At 43.4% G+C, this 19,230-nt stretch overlaps 1 protein-coding gene across 9 annotated transcripts in view; it reads left to right on the forward strand.

Moving 5' to 3' along the window:
- Positions 1 to 19,230, forward strand: part of sema3fb (sema domain, immunoglobulin domain (Ig), short basic domain, secreted, (semaphorin) 3Fb) — a 59,336-nt gene that overhangs the window by 22,276 nt on the left and 17,830 nt on the right. For 6 of the 9 annotated variants that reach the window (XM_085405748.1, XM_085405750.1, XM_085405744.1 and 3 more), the window contains exons 3-6: positions 15,679 to 15,839; positions 16,196 to 16,258; positions 16,742 to 16,861; positions 18,126 to 18,215. In XM_085405748.1, coding sequence (XP_085261874.1) covers positions 15,679 to 15,839; positions 16,196 to 16,258; positions 16,742 to 16,861; positions 18,126 to 18,215 — 434 coding nt within the window. The remainder of the gene's footprint in view (positions 1 to 15,678; positions 15,840 to 16,195; positions 16,259 to 16,741; positions 16,862 to 18,125; positions 18,216 to 19,230) is intronic. The other 3 variants (XM_085405752.1, XM_085405753.1, XM_085405751.1) reach the window with 1 other exon arrangement.

A 19,230-nucleotide genomic window follows, 5' to 3' on the forward strand; every position in this document is an offset into this window, starting at 1 on the left:
CTTGCCAATTTCAGCGTGTGGAAGAGCTGCAGGACAATCAAGAGATGTGAGAAAGAGAGGCTGTTTTGTCTCTTCAGATTTGGCTTTACCAGAGGGAGGTTGAGCGCAGAGCACGACTTTCAATCACAGAAGTACTTCAGCTGCGAGAGCTCGGTAGACCACAACTTAAAGGAGAAAAGGGAATATCGATCTTTGTGCCACTAGCATATCTGCACTCCGCTAGACATGTAATGCTGCTGGGATGGACTTTTTCGGTCTGCAATTACAGCTACAGCTAATAAACCTGGGACACCACAGGATATTTTTTTTTTGGTTTTCTTTGCAGTTCAGTTCAGTCAGAATCTATAAAACACACTTTCTTGGTGTGTATTTCTCACCCATTTGATTATTGCACTATACACCTATTGCTGAAAAGAAGATGTATAGCCATGTAGTCAGGGCTTAGCCAAGACAACCTGTGGACTTGAATTTCGCCCCCTGAAGTTTCTACATGTGATTTTTAAACCTGGTTGCACCTGAAGTCATTAAATATATTTTGACAAGCACGTTTTATGTAGCATGTGTAAATAAAAGCTTGCTTCTAAATGAAGTCCTGCTGGGCTGGAAGTGAAATGTAAGACCACTCAAGTTCACAGCTTATTAGCTCCTTATTACAGGTCACATACTGGTAGAGTTATGCTCATAACATCCCAGCTCTTTAGATTAATTCTGTTTGGCTGGGAATGTGAGAAAAAACAGGAGAAGGCTCCCCTGATTTAGAAAGCATGTTTCCTGAGTTCGGAAAGAAATGAAGTGTTTATGGTGGGGCAAAAAGAGGCCGCACTGAGGGGGGGTTATAAAGGAGGAGCAGTACGAAGATGCTTTGGCTTCACGTTCCTCTTTTCGCCTCTGGGGCTGAGGTTTTGGTCAACACTGCCAAAGCAAACACCTCCATATTCCACCACAGAGGACCCGATGTGAACCTTTCACACACTTCTTGGTTTCGCCTAATCAGCACCTTCCATCTGGAGTTGCCTCATTTATCCTTAGTTTGCATTGTGGTTTTGCATGTGTAGAGAAACTGCTCTAATGGAGACTCTTGGTTCTGTATCCATTACAGCGTTGTTGCATCGTTTGATTATGTTGTGTGCAGTGATGTTTGAAACAACATGACACACCAGGAGTGGCCTCCACTTGCAGGCCAGGGCACCTCCCCTTACTGCAAAAACTGCTCAGAAACAGCTCAAAGAACACAAGAAACATAACCAGGGCTATTGACCTGACCTCTCCACAACCCCCAGATCTCAGTCTGATCAAGCATGCACAGAATTATTCAGAACACATCTGATCTTCTGGGGCTCCAAACAGCAACCCCAGAAACCAAAAGATCAATTTCTAACATCCCACTCAAGTGGATGAGAGACACCACAGGACACCCTGAGATATGTTTGTGTCCATCCGCTGAAGGGTCAGAGCTTTTTTGTGGGGAAGAGGAAAACCTAGACTACTTGAGCCAGGTGTTGTCAAAGTTGTGGCCCATCGTGTATACGTGCATGCTACACATGTTATCAGTATGTTTGAAAGATACAAAGGGAGGAGGCTGAACACATCACTCTCGCACCCACTTGGTCTGCTTCACTCTCTATCCATCTCAGCAGTTATCAGGCTGATTTTAACATCCTGTTAGCTGCCGGGAGATTACCAGTGACAAACTGGGATGGCTAAATCGGCTTGGTAAACTCGCTGACCCTGCAAACCACCACCCACCCTCTGAGCTACTATCTCCTTAACACCACCTTACATGGGAATAGAGCACGGTTGGCCAAAATAACAGTCTGAACACAGATAAAGCTCAGAGGAAGCATGTAGGAGAAGACTGCAAAGAACTAACTCCCTAAAAAAGTCGATCAGGCCAAGTAGGCATGCATACAGTACAAATTCATTGACCAGGCGACGTGAAATGAACTGTTCCTGATATCATAATAACTTGTTTTACTTATTTATTCATTTCTTTTTTTGCCTTTTTGACGTAAAATGCAAATTGTCAGTTGGGGACAGCATAACCCACCACACTGATTCCTAGGGTCCTAAGGGAACCTATTATCTTGTTATGACTTAGAAGCAGGATAAGATTGCAGAGCCTTAGAAGCCCCTTTAAAACAACACGGTTTAGGAACAGCAGGCTTATAGCACCAGAGAGCATAATGAAGTCACAGTTTAGCTTTTTGCTGACTTGTAACTTCTACGCGGGTTTCCTTTAGTGGCCAACAAACTGTTAGTTTAGTTCAGAAGGAGTTAGCCCTGTGACCCTTGGTTCCCATGGGTGCATGTGTTTGGGGTACAGCTCATTTAAAGCTTAGCCTAGTGAACGGTCCCAGTGAGGCAGTGGCAGCCGAAAACACAAAGCTGTTTATAAAGGCTAATCGCCTTCATTTCAGATGAGCGCCCTTTAAATAGAGAAAGTAAGTGATTAGGCAAAATGCAATGAAGCTGCTGACATACATGTGGAAAAACGGGATTTGTTCACTAATCCCACTTCCTGTCCCCAAGGCCTGGGAATCAGGGGCACACTGGAACTCAGCTGATCATTTGCCCCTGTTCAAAGAGGCGACGGGGAGAGGGGGGACGTCCTGCTTCTATCAACATCATGTGGCTCATGTCGAGGGTGACTGATGACTATACAGGCTCCAAATGGCAAAGAAAATGGCAAAGGCTTTCCTGCCTACAAGTTCTGTTTAAGCCTGCCCACCCAAGAAACAGGAAGACAAGCACTGAGGTGGCACCGTGCGCACTTACCCAGGATGAGGGAGCAGTGGGAGACTGGTGGGAGGAAGAGACCTGGAGCAGAGCCACAATGGCTGCTGTCACAATCTGTCCTGCCTTCATGTCATTCTCAGGAAGGGGCAGGAACAACTGGCTTCCCACACGGTGACCCCACACTGGCTCGACAAATAAAGCATTCATAACCACGGGGCATGTCAGCGAGACACTGGTGTCAGATACATTAGGTTTCTATATCCTGTGCCTGTTCAACTGTGAATCTTCATGTAGCCTGTCAGGATGCACCTGAGAGAGCTGGGACAAATTGTTGCACTGAGACGTCTTTCTGACAGTTTTCTATGTGGTGGTCCTGCTGTGCTCTGAAAGCCCTTTTCAAGACAAAGTTGTTCCCCTGCTCGTGCAAATCAAATTATTGGCTCACTGGATGAAAACTACTTGGAAATATGGTTTATAAATTGGATATTTATAATTGAGCTATTATATATAATAGAGCTATTTTGTTATATTTTGTAATTTTGTAATATATTCTATTATATAATTTAGTGACTTACTGTTCTTACTGTCTTGGAACAACTGCGACCACATAATTTCCTCGGGTATTAATAAATTATTCTTAATCTGATGATTGTGATATTTAATGGTAAATCTGCAGAAGATTTACTTTATAGCACAGCATGAAAAACATCAGCAACAAAAAGAAAAATAGAACCTCCTAGCTGGAAGTCAGCCCATGGCAGCTGAAACCTGAATTTTGATGCCCTTTGATGCAACTGCTTGTGCCTGTCACACTCAAAATATTACACACATAAGCATTTAATAATATTTATTATGAGGAACTGTGTCATTCACGATAAGAAAAGTAAATAGTTTTTTAGTGAAACCTCTGGGCAGATTCTTACAAAAACGACAGATCCATCACAGATTCAGCTTCTTTAAAAAAATCTCTTTGTTCGTAAATTTGACAGCAGCTTTCAGGATGTTTGAACAGAACTGAACTTCAGTCTGTAGAACTGAGTGTTGTGAAGCCTGAGTTTCTATGGGCTGCTGTTCTTTAACCGTACCTGTTTCTGTTCTACTTCTGCTTTTGGTGAAGCGTGGCACACATTCAGTAAAATTAATTTCAGCCTTCTCACAGAGACTTTCTACAACATTAAACAGAGAGTGAGACTGAGACAGATCCATCTCCATTACATTAAGGCTGTTCTGGTCTCGTAGCTGACTGTTTCTCCCAGGTGCACACACCGTCTGGCCGCAGACAGTAGAACGCTCAGGCAGAGTGTGTCTCTGCCTTTTGAGTGTGTCCAGCACCATATGTAGGGATTATAAGCTGACATGAATCTGAGGTATGGCAGATTACGATACGGTAAGGCTAAAGGTAATGAGGCTCCTTCAGTCAGGGTTTCACGTTTAGTCTCTGTGGCTGCTTCGCCCTAAATTCCTTTGCTAATTCTGCAGTGGGCTGTCTTTGTTGTTCTGTTATAAATGCGTGTGCTCTGCCTTCTCCCCTGGCCTTTGTACAAAAAGTAGTGTTAAAATGAATTTACCATGCTAAATGTCCTCAGGAAACCAGAAGGTATGCCAGAAGGTATGCACATAACTGTGGCTAGACCACAACCCTGTGATTCAGTGGTTCTCCGGGTGTAGTAATTCAGAGCTTTTTGCAATTCTTATCTCCACTGAGCTGAAGCTGGAGTGATGGCAGAGAGGTTACAACCCCGAGCCCACTGAGCCATTCTCGACATACACACTCCCTTTTTTTCCTTTGCTCCCGTTCAGTGGACTCATTGAGATTCTGGACGGGCCATCGAGTAATGCCAGTTTACCCGAGGCAATCCCAGTTTCCTGATTCCTCTCAGGCTGAGGAGAGATAACCCTGACCCTGAGCTAATCCCAGATTAAACCAGAACATAAAGCACTGCCACTGCTGTCCAGTGACCTCTGACCTCTGCACGTCTCCCAGCTCAGGCTGCAGCAACACTGCTAAAAGGAGCTTGCAAAGATTTTAGCCAGGTATATTCCAATGAGGGCTTCTTTATCTGTGCTGCTGAATAATAACCCCAGAGATAACTCAGAAAGCCAGACTACTTAAGTAACCAGTAAGTTATTAGGTGACAGTTTTAGTTTATTTGGAGCAAAACAGGTCTGCAGAGCTTGCCAAAGTATTGCAGGAACTGATGCGCAGGATGGGTCAGGCGCATTGATGTGTCAGAGTTGAGGTAGAGACTGATAATAAAACACATGTCTGTTAAAACAGAGCCCTGTTTGTGCAGATGTGTGTGATTAGATCAAGGCTCTCCAGAGAGGATCTCCTTCCCTACTAGTTCTCCACATTTGACATCATCCTCAGCCAAACCTCTGCTTTCATGTGTTTCATCTAGACCGAGAGGGAAGGACATTCATTTGTTTGGAGAGAGAACGCAGAGTCCAAAAGCAGATCCTAGTTCGAGGGAAGATACAGAGTCAGACTTACGGATTCTTCATTGCCTCTGCACCGTGAGCACATCTGTCTGCTGTTACAAGAGTTTACATGAGAATGGAGATAAATGTGTATCTCTTTCCCCTCAACCACAACCCTCCTCACCCCTCCCTCACCCGTTCTGCTTGTCCATCAGCACGCTGGACTTGGCAGGGAGCAGGAGAGAGGCTTAGGTGACGGGAGCCAGAGGCTCTGTGATAAGGCCATCTCTCCGCATGAGAGCTCATCAGAGCTGACAGTGAATACAAATTGATGCCATTAGCGAGGAGGGGGTGTGGATGTAGGAGGGGTGGGGCACGACAGTGGCTCCTAATTATATAGTGGGTGAGCCTCCCTAGGTCGACAGGGGCACGGGGCACGGTAGTAACGAGGTGACGACGGTGGGGTGTCACGGCTCCCGCCGACACAGACGATGGCGGTGCGATTTCTGGATACTGTGAGGACAGACGTGGTGGTTAATGATGTGTGATATGGGATCGCTGTTAGTGCGTATCCATTATGACGGATCACATTCAACGTATGTCGAGACAAGAGGGGGGCACACCTTTTCCCTAGCGAGGGAGCTCGCAGCAACAGAATACAAACAGCATGCCATGAATAGCCAAGTAGCTTCACTTTGTTGTGGTTTTAATGGCTGGAATCACGCTAAAGCTCCGCACACACTCATTTGTGTGTTTTTGTTTTTCATGGCAATAATGATTTCAGATACTTTTGTGCACACTCCTGTTTCTACACTGTAAAAAAAATTGTAATATAAAAGTACTTCACTGTGTGTTTTACAGTTTTGTACTGTTCTGTACCATTAATAGACTGTGATTTTACATTTCAAACGTAAATTAACATAAAATCACTGTAAATGTAATAAAACATAATTTTCTTGTTTTTTAAATGTATTTGTCTGTACATATGCATATTTAGATTGTTAAAATACGTTCACAAATGCATCATAATTTCACAAATATTTGTCCGTTATTTGAAAGATTGAACTGTTAAATTAAAATGTAATGCTATGGAAAAATATATAAAATGAATCTTATAAACTTTTTATACATCAAATAATAATAATTATTATTGCCGTGGTTCAAGAGTTGGCAGTTTGCCTTGTAATCAGAAGGTTGCCGGTTCGAGCCCCGGCTCGGACACTCTTGGTCGTTGTGTCCTTGGGCAAGACACTTCACCTGCCACCTACTGGTGATGGCCAGAGGGGAATTATAAAGTGGGATTGTAAAGCGCTTTGAGGGTCTCATAAAGCACTATATAAATGCAATCCATTGTTATTTAAACCAACTGTTAACTGTATATTTCTGTACATTTAAGTATTATTATTCATATTGCCACATTCATTGACCTTGTTTACAGGTAATTTCATTGTTTAATCACATTAAAATGTTCCTAATTTAATGCTTAAAAGCACTTGAAAAAGGCAAAATCCCATGTAAAATTAGGGCAACAAACTGTATTGTCATTACTTAAAATAACCGTATTTTCATGAGAAAGTTATTTTGTTATTTTATGGTATTATTTTGGTGCCCCAGCTGCCAGAATATTACTGTTTTTTTAGGATTTTTTTTTCACGGTGTAGGATTAATGCTGCTTATCCGGAATCAAGTTGTTCAAATACAGTGCTTACAGTAACAGCTTTTTAATTCACAAAAGAACACCATAAAACTTGCAGAACTTTGATTTTCCAGAGAGAGGAAGCAAGGATTCAGAGCTTTTGTATCCAGATGCTTTCATGACCGACAGACAGCCACGCATTTTAACTTGTCTCTTTAATTCCCCTTTTTCCTTTAAAGTTGCATCTATTTGAGGTCTTTGTATCCACAAATAGATTTAACGCTATAAACATGAGTGCAGAAAATTTGTGTATGTAATTTTGTTCTGCTGTCCTAACTTGAACCCATATTCCAGTTCTGCCGTTAGCTTGATCGGATGATACGGGGATCGTGTGCAAAGTATTCTGAGAATTTTCAAAATGTTTTGGTGTTTGCAACATGTACGAGAAAAGAAGACAACCAAGACAACAAGGCAAAAATAACACGACTGCTAATGACTGATTTGTCATCTTAATGCCATGCCTTGTCAGTTTCAAATTTGAAGTGAGATGATGGCAAGCATAACCGCTTTTGGTGATGCTTTGCACATATGGGGCAGGTGTTTGTACAGGCACGCTGTGTTGTCTGTGTTTTCTTTCCTAGTAGCAAGCTGCAGAGCCTGCCTCTCCACAAACACACACACACGCACAGGGTGCAGTGAAGCTTTGAGGCCATCACAATAGATTACCATTCCTCTGCGGGTCAGACTCTTTGGCATTACCAGTGGGTCAGATCATATCTCTAGATTCTGTGCCCTTGCATATTTGCTATCCGCTGAATGATGTCCTATCTGATGTGACACAGTGGCCAAGCCTTTGACCGCTTTTATTATCCTCTGCCCTCACAGTGACGGAGCCAAGACGAGCAGCTGCTGCGTTCTCATGCTCTTATCGTTCCTTTTCCTTTAGCAGCCCAGCTCACCTCAGACCCACTCTCCAGTAATCACACAGGCATTCTTTAACAACTCTGTCACTCCTCTGCTGGCTTTGAAGCATGCAGCTCACGCAAACCCAAATAAGTCGTGTAAATGTTTGACATGAAGGGAAGTTGAAAGAGGCCGTCGAAGGAGAGAGAGAAGGCGCTCTGGGCCCCGAAAGTTGCTGATTTAAAGTGAGTCTGCTGAAAAGACGGCAGCGCAAGTGGCAGTCAGGCCCTCCAGTGGGCACCCACTTGTCCTAAAGCAGAAGGGGGTTTCTTAATCTCCATCGCTATGTTAGTGCCCCTATATCAAGGCTTCCTTATTCTATAAATACAGGAAATCGCTGTGAGAAAGTTGTGCTAGATTAAGATAAGAGAGGAAACACGGCCGCTCTTGCATACAGGCATCTGGATATCGGCCAACTCTGCTCACAACTGTGCAAATTCAATCATTTCTTGGACTTTTTCTTTCAGAAAAAACTCCCATGTTAAACATATGCGTAAAACAAAAGTCTGAATGTGTTGTTTGTGGCTATTTTGCATAGAGGTGCCAATTCTTTTTCACCAAACAGTTAAATACCACATCGTAACTCAATAGTTAAACAGTAATGTTCCAGCTTAGAGGTAATTGCTCAAATAAAGTGCAGAAAGTGTTCTGAACTCTTTCCAAACACATGAACGCCCTCATAGAAAAGGCAAGCATATTCTCCTGACTGAGAAGATAAACAGAAATCTGCAGGAGCGGCATTAGGAGGTCATGCTACAGCAGGATGAGCATAGATTGACACAGTCCTCTTAGACAGATAGCAGCTTGTTTGCCCAATCTCCACTCTTACTCTCAGCTTCATCTCCACTTTATTGGCAAACATAATAAACAAGGTGCACAACCATGCCCGAGAGAATAAAATGCACCTTTATACAGCTCAGCAGGGAGTGGTTCTTATGAATATTTCAGTGACTTAGACTCATACAAATTAATGAGAATTGTGTCATGTCGAGCAAGTCTCTTAAACCTGTGGCACTGTCGCCTGTGGCGTCTCAACTCATTAATGCGCCTTGTTAAAAGTTGACCCAACTGCCAACTAGGAAACCCTGCATTTATTTTCCTTCACCCCCCAGAAAAGTCTCTGAAGCTGTTTTGTGCCGCTCCATCATTGCAACAAAGCGTGCCTTGTGAGGAGTAATAAGAGTGTCTTAACTGGAGTTTTCCTTCTTTGCATTGACAGCATTCAAATATTTGGCTAGGATTCCTGACAAGTGCTGCCTTTGATGTGTGAGAGCATGCAACCTCTCCCACCCCCTCTTAATCACCCTAATTATCACCTGTGTGTGTGTGTGTGTGTGTGTGTGTGTGTGTGTGTGTGTGTGTGTGTGTGTGTGTGAGAACCGACACACCTTTCTGACGGGTTGGAAACTACCTTGGGGCAATGCTCAGGTAGTGCAGCTTGTTTGTGATATGCCAGGAGCTACTGGGGTATTTCTGCACTACCTATTATTGCACTACCTCAGAACATTTAATCCAAGCCTATTTAACCCTACTTATTTTAATTTACACTTGTTTGATCTGCATAGATCATAACCAGCATTTTCCATCTCTAATCATGCATCGCTCCTTAGACAGAAGCACAGGGCGCCGCAATAGTTTCTAATTAGCCACAAATGTTCCCCAATTGAAAACCACTGAGCTGTGAACTGAGTAGATCATTGCTCCACACAATGCTCGTCCGCTTTGTTCATTGCTCCCTTCCTGCTCAGTGTCAAAGCAACGGACTGCAAAGTTTTGTCTTTTCCCATCATCATCCCCCTCCTCCTCCTCACCTCCCATACTTCTCTACAGGGAGTACTGCAGGCTTCAAGCAGCAACATGCACTGACACTCACAGTGGCCTCCACTTTTAATTTACCCAATTTGAAACCAGAGAAATATGCAGTGGGGTGGAACACCCATATCAGTGTCAAGTAGCGAGTGGCCACTGCGCTGTCAAGTGCCAGGATGTGTATTTAGGCCCTCTCAATTCTCTCGCTCACTGTCACTGTTTTGTTTAAACACACAGTCTGAAGTTTTCCATGATCCAATCACTTATCCGACGCTTGCTGCGAATTTGCCAGGAAAGTTATGAGTGGGACGGGCCGCGTACTGTTAAGCTACGCTGGATACAGTAATCGCTGCTTTAATGAGAGGAAGTTCTTGTGTTACCGAAGCACACTGCGAGGTAGGACGCATTAAAAGCTGAATATGATATGTGAAATCCCGTCTCCTCTGTCCCTCGTGTACGGCATGGTGGGAAATCACTTCATATAAGTCGGCATTAACCACTGCGCTTTCTTACTTTCTTACTTCTGGAGATGAACTCTCGTGAGTGCGCTCCATGCCTGTCCAAACATATTTCCAAAGTAAACTCGGCCCGTTGGCTATTAATTTAAGATCAGGAGATACGCTATAACATGCAGGCCTGCAGCCCTGGAGATCACCGTCAGCAGCCAAGTATTCTCTCAGGAGGAAAAGGGCTGGCTCCATCTGACAGTGAGGCATGCTTCTCCCCCTATGTTTCTATACCTCATTTAACCAGGTAAGCTTATAAAAATACATTTGTACTTCTAATGGTCTGAGGAAAGGGTTGCGGTCAAGGTACATCCACTATTCTCCAGAACAACAACTGTATTGTATTGCAGTCTGCAGAACATGTAGTCACCTTGAGTGAATGAGGAACTCAGGTAATCAGTCACAGCAACCTGCATTTAAACTCGGCTAATTAACCTGATGAATGCAAAGAGAAAGAAATAAAGAATCTGTGCTTTGTTCGATATATGTCTTGCTTTGGCACTTTAGTGCAACGAAACACAATTTTCTTCCTAGCCAATCACCCATTTTAGAGTGGACTCACATTGGTAGTGAAGATGGGTTTTGTAAATGAAGTGCTCTTTAAGGTTTTGAGTTTTTACAGTAGAGTCTGATGGGAACTGCATGATGAAACAACCACTAATAACATCACTGTTTCTAACTCTAAGTACTGAACAATGGCAGTTTTGCAGGAAAATGCTAGAATTATAAACTCGATATCAGTTTGTAGTGCAGAAAAACAAACAAAAATAAACAGAGGAATTTTTTTTTTGTCTGTCTGAGGTAGTGCTGAGCTTCTGCTCAGGTTTTGGCATTGTTGTTAAAACAGAGTTGGTAAGAAAGGCTCACACTTTCAGCTTCAAACTACACCTTTAAAAGAAACAGAACACTTAGGCACAAATAATTGTGCTCCGCTGTTAAATTAACACTGACTATTAACATTACTGACCAGCAGCACTAATAATGTTTGCTAAATCATTTTGTTATTGGTCATAGTCATTTTTCTGCTTGCCACTACCTCAATGGTAACAGCTGGTTAATTTTGGTATTAGGTAATTGCTAATAGTTAAATGGCTGACACTGACAAATGTACAGCAAGATTAAAACTTACAACTGTTTAAAGTCCAGTGGTGTTCAAACAGGAGCTTCACTGAGCTTCAGTGCTACTACTGCTAGTGGCAAATTGTTTGGTATATTAATCTGCAGAATGGTCACAGAATTTGAGTTTTGACAAGGATGGTTGTACTGATTATGTCAAATTCACACAAAACTGAATAGTACTTTTTACTTTCTTGATTTGGGTAGAAGTAAATATTTTTAATACTTAAGTAAATACTTGGTACTTAAGTACAATAGTTTTCCATAGGTCATGACCCTCCAGAGAGGGGAGAATATCTTAAAACAAAACTAAAAAAAAAAAAGAAAAAGTAAAGTTTGCTACAAAAATCTTTTGACATTTTCAAATCTTATTCTTTTTTTGTAAACCGCTGGATAGCTTTACCTCAGTTATTTAAAATATAATTAATAATTAATTCATATCTACAACATTTTTGCACACTTGCATTTTATGTGGTCCTGTGCCAGTTGTCTGTTATATGTAGCACCATGGTCTCGGAGGAACGCCGTGTCATTTCAGTGTGTACTGTACAACTGCACATGGTTGAAATGATAATAAAGCCACTTGACTTGACATGACAAGAGGTCCCAGGTTGCCACTTAATTTCTAACACTGCGTTCAATCTGTGCTGTCGCTGTAATGTTGCTGCATACCATATGACTCGACCTACACCATAGCCTGACATTCACCCGCGCAAGCATGTAAAATTCAGCTGCATGACCACAACAAGTGTGATTGGCCTACTTGGTAGTAATATGCCATGTAGACCAAGTATATTGATCTTGGTATACTGAGCGTAAGGATAATGGCTCCGTGATCCAAGATATAACTGGCTGTGATTGTATCTTGCTTGTCTCCAGTGCTAATGCAGAAACCAGTAATCCCAAGCGCTTAGAGTCAATGCGTAATCTCATTTGGTTCTGAAGTCTTCATTCTATCCTCCATTTTTAGCTCCAACATAAATGTATAAATGCAAAAAAGGCTGTTATCTATATTGATATCTTTACTACTTTATGTCAAATTATAGTAAGTAAAGTATAGTAACTACAGCTGTCTCACACAATTAGTGAAGTACAAAGTACACTGTTCCCTTACAGTTAAAATATAGTAGCAGTTAAAAAAAAAGAGGGGACAGTACAACTAAGTCGTGACTGAGTTTAAGTGTAGTACTCGTGTCAAGATACACATCATATCAACTTACCAAAAGTTTGGTAGTAGATTTTTGGCCTTGTATTGTTGGTAGATCTCCAGCATCTTTAGCAGGTTGCTCTGATGCCACTAAGCTAGAATTTCTTCAGGTCTCGTTCAGCTCAGCATCCAGTTTCTCAAAGATCAGCAAAGGGCTTTCTTGAGGCCAGAGTGCAGCGAGTAGCAAGAAACGGGCAGTGGGCTGTTCGAGCCAAGAGCACCTTGGGTTCCTTGGAGAGAGAAGCGGATTGTCTGTGTTCAGCAGACTGAAGAGTGTGGACCGGAACGCCACACACAAAGGAACCGAGATGCCTGAGGTGACTACTGTGAAATAGCTGAACTTTCTGCCTTTATGCTACACCTGCATTTCTTTCATGAACAAGAAAGACTGAAAATAGGAAAAATGTCATAAAGTGACCTTCTCTCATTTGTGCGCAGGTGCAGGCATGCTACTGTAAAAACCCAAGTGAATGAGGAATGGGATAGACACTGAGCTTGAGGATCAGGTTGCCCCACCGGCTTACTTTCACCTCCTAATAGAGCCATTGCAATTTCACAAGGGAGAAGCAGTGTGGTCCTGAAACAAAGCCCCTGCTGTGTGTGTGTGCGTGTGTGTGTGCGTGCGTGCGTGCGTGCGTGCGTGCGTGCGTGCGTGCGTGCGTGTGTGTGTGTGTGTGTGTGTGTGTGTGTGTGTGTGTGCGCAGACCCCCCAGAGTGGGCCTAAGCCATACAGGCAGTAATGGGCTACTATGAGTTTATCTGGCTCTGATAGACATATTCACACTCTGCTCCCAGCCTTTCAATCTCTCGGATAAGTCTGCATGTGGAAAATGCTGTCATGCTCTAATGTGGCTGACAAAAGAGCACAAGTAGTTCAGCCTCTCTGAGCCTGTCCTGTGTGAAACTGTAATCTGCGGCTGCAAATCTGTAAGTAAGTCTGGGAAAACAGCTGATTGAGTGTGCAGCCTAATATATCCGAGCTCAATAAAATGTGACTGGTTGAAAAACATCGGGGGATTGTCTGCAAATTAGATTCAGCTCAGTGCCAGAAAATTAAGACAAATGAGTCGTGTAGCAAACATAAGATTTTGTTACTCTCTGGGAAATACACCCCAACCCCACAAATTCTCCTTCATCTTTTAGGTATGGGCATAAACAACAAAAAGAAAAAGCACACACACTCCAAACTGGCATTCTGCAAAAGTGTAGCCTCTCTGCATGTCTTTTCGAGCTGATTGTGATTGAGTGTTTGCTTGGCACCAATCTCAGCCCAGAGACATGCTGTGCGGCCTGACCTCTGGAGCAGAGTTGCAGCCAAGCTCAGTCTGCTGCCATTATACGTCCTTGATCAACATGTCAAACGAGCACAATGCCATGTGGCCCCGCCTGAGGTGAAGTTTGACTTTGGGATTGAGTTAAGAGGGACTGACAGAAAAGACAATGATATCCAGTAGGTGGAGTGGCGCGCCTTTTTGTAACCAGGTTCTGTTGTAGTTAAATGGATTTCTAAAAGGTGATGTCTATGGTGGAGACCACATTACATGCAAATATGAAGGATAAGTCACGAGGAAAGGCACAACATTTGGGGTAAATTCTACCTGTGACATAGAATTCAGTCTGGCCTGTCTGCATGTTGTCAGATAACTATGAGATTAGAGTACATGTGTTTGTTTCTTAATGTGCGCCTCTCAATAGGGCGTGTTGTTGCTTTGCGCTGTTCACATTTCCTATTCGGCTGACAGATGGTCCCGTCCAGCTCCTCTCTGACAACAAACACACTGAGAAGTCGCTGACAACCTGCTTCAGAAGGGGGGGCGCCCCGACTGGCCCTCGGAATGTGTGTGTATATGTGTGCGTGTGTGTGCACAATGCATTCTTATCCAGTGTGCACTTGGCCTAGAGTGTATGGGGACTCATCATTCAACTTAAGACTCAACACAAATAATCACAGGGTCCAGCCACATGTTGCAGCTCCTCTACGCGGGGCTGACAGCTGCCAATCACTCTGCTGACCTGTAAACGTTCCATTGGTGGGCACAGTTATTAAATCAAACTGTATAAATATAGAATATCTAATGCTATTAATCTTTGCTTATTGACGTAACCCCCGTGCTAAATTTAGATCTGGCTCAAAAGACTGGCAATATCAGATTCCATAGGGAGTCTGTTTAAAAAGGTCTCTAGATGGTGTTTATTTTAAGGACCAGTGGTGGACATGTGGATGTCTTTGCATGCTTGGGTGGCCAGACCTCTTCTTCAGAAACACCTAACAACCTCGTAGTAACGTCAAACCCACAATACATGACTACACATACAGAGCTTGTTAAAAAAAAAATTAAAAAAAATCTTAAACTGGCCATTATAAAGCTACAGTGTGTTTCCTTCAAGGTCTGATATGCCACACTGGCTGTGCGTTCGCTCCTTTAATAACACGCCGGCACACCAGTGTTCAACTATGTCACATTTAACCAGTCAAATGCAGCTAACTGCATGTAACGGTTTATCCTTTGGTTTCCTTCTGCCATGTTTTGGTGGCTAACTCTGGGTTAACCTCAAATCCGTGCCTGTGATCTCTCGATTATAGAAGGAGGCTAAATGGAGGATGGGAACTTTCCTGCTGTTTGAGTGAAACCTCTCTGTTTGTCCAACAGTATCTGAATGCCAGCGTCTAAGGCCTCTTACCCTATAGATTGCAAAGGAGTGTGTTTATGTATGGTGGGACACGGGGCCTTTGTTGTCTTAGCCGTGGCCTTTTGCTCTGCCTGTACTTGGTTGCTGAACGAAGCAGAACATATCAAACAAACACTCCAGCACAGAGTCTATAGGGAGATTGGGTTACTGTAGACATGCGAGGACGTGTCAACTGCATTGTGTTGCTGAAAGCGCACACTTGTCTGACCTTCAGAGAATGGTGTCCAAGCATGCAATGAAATGTTGTGCCTTACCCTATTCCATGAACTATGTAGTATGAACATCATAGCTAACTGCCGGTCTACTGTTTCTGTGTTTGCTGGCTTCCCACAGACTGCCACTAACGAGTGACTTTCTAGATCCTTTGATCCACTCAGGAGGTATTAAGCCATCAGTGCTGTTTGACAGACACTCAGTAGCACTTGTCTCTAATGAGTGGTGTTCTGTTACACAAGTGTCGGTGAAAAACCATCAGATAAGTCCACGGAGGAGTGGCACGAGGAATGTGTCAGTTGCCCATGCATGTGTGCGCGCGAATATGCGCACATGTAGCTGCAGCTGTCGGTAACCAATGCATTTCTGTTTCCATACAGAACTGAGATCCACTGGTACCGCTCATCACTTCGCCTACCTCATCAACACATCTGACTATCGGATCCTTCGTATGGATGAGGACCATGATCGAATGTATGTTGGGAGCAAGGACCACATCCTGTCCCTGGACCTCCATGACATCAACAAGAACCCACGTATTGTAAGACCTTTCCCATGCTTTTCTCCCTTTGGGCCTTAAAATGGGCTGTTACCGTGGGATAAAGCCAGCACCTTTACTGCAGTTTTACCCAAAGTGAAATGTTCCCCACTCTTGCCCCAGCAGCAGACATTTCGGTTTGCTCACATCAAGTTTTTGTTGGACTACTCTTCTTTTTTTTTTGTTTCTGGTGCAGCTCATTAAAACCCTGTAACTGGTCTATGACAATCCCAACAGGACTTATATTAGCCTTGGTGGATATCCCTTTTAAAATTTTAATCCAAATATGCAATAAATGCCAGTGATGTATAACGTTTTGGGCTGGAGCTATAAAATGTCCCGCGTTCCCACTCTTGCAGATCCACTGGCCAGTGCCTGAACAAAGAAGAATGGAGTGCCTCGTGAGTGGGAAAGATGCCAATGTAAGTATGCGCGTTGAAAATGCACATACCAAGAGCAGGATTGCCCGAGTAAAGTTGTTTCCTTAAACTTGATAGCTTGAAAAAATAAAATATATCTTTTTTTTTTTTAAATAAATTGCATTTAAAATATATAATTCCCTCATCTGTTCACATCAGTTTTAATGTGATGAACCTGTTAAATGGAATTACCTGCGGAGTTGGACCTGGCCCAGTAAAATTCTGGTTCCCTCGTGTCTAGCCAATGAGACAGGAATGGAGCAGAGAAGCCCAGAATCCTTCTTTGTGCCAGCTTGAGTTCGGGAACCAAGCACTGCTGGCTGATAGTTTGATATATTGCCAAAATACAAATAGAAGCACATTATTACTGGCAGATTTTTAAGTTTTAATAAGAATCAGTGAGCATTCAGTAAATCAGCAGGAGGTCTGGCAGTAAAGATTAACTATGAACTGCTATTTAATTTCCTTCAATGTCTGTGTTTCCAGGAGGAGTGTGCAAACTTCATTCGTCTAATTGAGCCATGGAACCGGACTCACCTGTACGTCTGTGGGACAGGAGCTTACAATCCGGTCTGCACCTTTGTCAACCGCGGACGCAAACCTCAGGTTAGAATTACAGGAATGTAGAGGCCGAGAAGTTGATCTTAGCAGCATTAAAAACTTCCTCCATCTACATCATGAATGATATGGTTTGCCTTACTCTCCATCCGCCCTACACTAAGCTCCCTTTATGATGATTTTGCTCCATCATTAAGCTTGCTTGTGGTACCCTGTGTCCCCATATGGCGAAGCAGCCAGCACACCAGCCTCACCAGCACACAGCTGTTGTCCCCAGTGTGCTGTTAGAGCTACTCTGTTTAGTCTCAATCTTTAATGGGACCTCTTGAATTTCGTAAACCTAGCCAGTCCGCTTACGCTGCCGTACTCCTCTTTAACACCTCACTTTCCTTTAAATATCACACTCGCTCCCTAATTGTGACCAGGGGACTTTTATAAAAGGCAATAAATAAAAAGTAAATTTCCCATTTGACTTTCCCTTGTGATCACAGAGAAATCGCAACAGCGAGCACAGCTTGCTCGAGCCCCTTGCTGCATACAGCTTGTTACTAATGAAGGGCTTCCACCCAGTCACTCACCTATCCTTCCACCCCTTCATGCATCCATCCAGGCCACCCGCCAGCCTCTACCATGTGAGATGCTGGGTAATTGCAAGTGGGAGCTCCCATTATGGGGTGCAAGTGGAATGTTCCAGTTCTAGTGGATTAATGAGAGGGCTGTTATTTTCTCTGTCACACTGACAGGTCCAAATCATACACCCCTGAGCACCTTTCTCAGCTGGTCTGTGGAGTTAACCACAACTGTAAAAACAAGAGGGGGTAAACTCTGCACGGACGCATGTACACACACATATCCTGACACACATACTGTAGGAACACTTGTCATTCTTAATTCAGATGGATTTCTATCAATAGATTTTACCATCGCAAGAAACATTCCTAAGATGCGCTTAAAGACTCGTAGCTAAATGTTTTGCAGTGCCAGCAGATTTTAGGGGTGTGTATGTGGCATACTGTGACAGCCTTTACTGACAAAACCACAGAATAGAGGACTGTTATTGTTGCCTTTTCCACCATCTGGTCCAATAAAGAAACCCGCATTCCCTGCACAGTCTTGCGTACATATTTCTTTATCCTTTCCCTACGCGCTTGTATTATATTGATCTCAGAAGTTCAGGGTTTAGGGAGTTTCTCATGTCTCATGTCTGGAGGTCAAAACAGGCTCAAGCAATCTGCAGCAAGGTCATGAAAGGCCTTGATCCCTCCTCATCAGTAGTGTAACGCCGAGAATGTATTGCTTTTTCCTGTTTTAGACGTCCATGTATCTGCAGATGGCCCAAGCCAGAGGAAGGGCTAACCGTGCAGCTGAACCCAGTGCGGTGCACGAGACACTCGGACTCAAGGTGCGATGCGGGCCCTGTCTGCACGAACCGATCACCAGCAGCATGCTCCCCTTTTTTGTGTCTGTGCCCATTTTGTCGATACCATCTTTAACCTGGCCATCGTTTGTTCATCTCTGTAATATTTTCCATGCACTGTTTTTCAGTCCCTGCACGATCTCGACATTTTTAGTGTAATTTGAAAATGCATTTCATTTCACGTCGCTTCGTTTTCTCCTTGTTTTATTCACATTTCCTTTGTGTAAGTCTTGTTGTCTGAGCACCCTGTCTTATTAGCCTTTGTCCTTTTGGTGCTTTGCCTCTGTGTTAAATGCCACATTTTGCATGAGAGCTGGCTAATCAACTGGAAATGGCTGATCCGGCTGTAAAAAAAACAAAAGATACACGGCCCACGTTTAATTAAACAGGCTTTTGCTGCTGTTCAATGCATGACACGGTCATTTCTATTTAGCATTTAGCTGGAGCTGTAAAGAGCAGATTTCCGAATCATTCTTCTTCATCATATCAGACATTCGAGGGTGTCACACCCAGCAGTTCTTCACCCCAAAGAGCCCTCCGCCTTCTGTAGGAATGTTATTCAGGCTCTCCCACAGAGGCGACAGGACTAGTCAGCATCTGACCCACTCCCACAGCAGGCTCTGTTAGCTTAGAGCAAACACCAGCCATCTGTAGCCAACTAGCTATGGAGCTGAGGAAATAAAAGAGTCACATACTTCAACATGTCTTCTCTGTTTGAGCTCTCCAAGCACTTTAAAAAGCAGAGAGGGACTTTTGAAGGACAACAGGGCTTTATGTGAAGTGGGACACTTTGAAAGTGTTTCAACTGTTTTCTTTTTCAGGCCGATTCTTTTTCTACACGTGTTTCAACCTTTTCTCAAGGGTCACATTTTATAGCAGGGTTGTAAAAACACATTCAGGGCACAGTTTCCCTCCGGTACACATAAATGTTTGTGACCGTTTTTGGGTTTTTCTCCAGAATGGCTTTGAGTAAGCTGCCATCTACTTATCGGCGCAAGTG

Source organism: Rhamphochromis longiceps, linkage group LG5 (genome assembly GCF_057381845.1).
Source record: "Rhamphochromis longiceps isolate RC_006_pf linkage group LG5, R_longiceps_female_GT1.1, whole genome shotgun sequence".
Lineage (NCBI taxonomy): Eukaryota > Metazoa > Chordata > Actinopteri > Cichliformes > Cichlidae > Rhamphochromis > Rhamphochromis longiceps.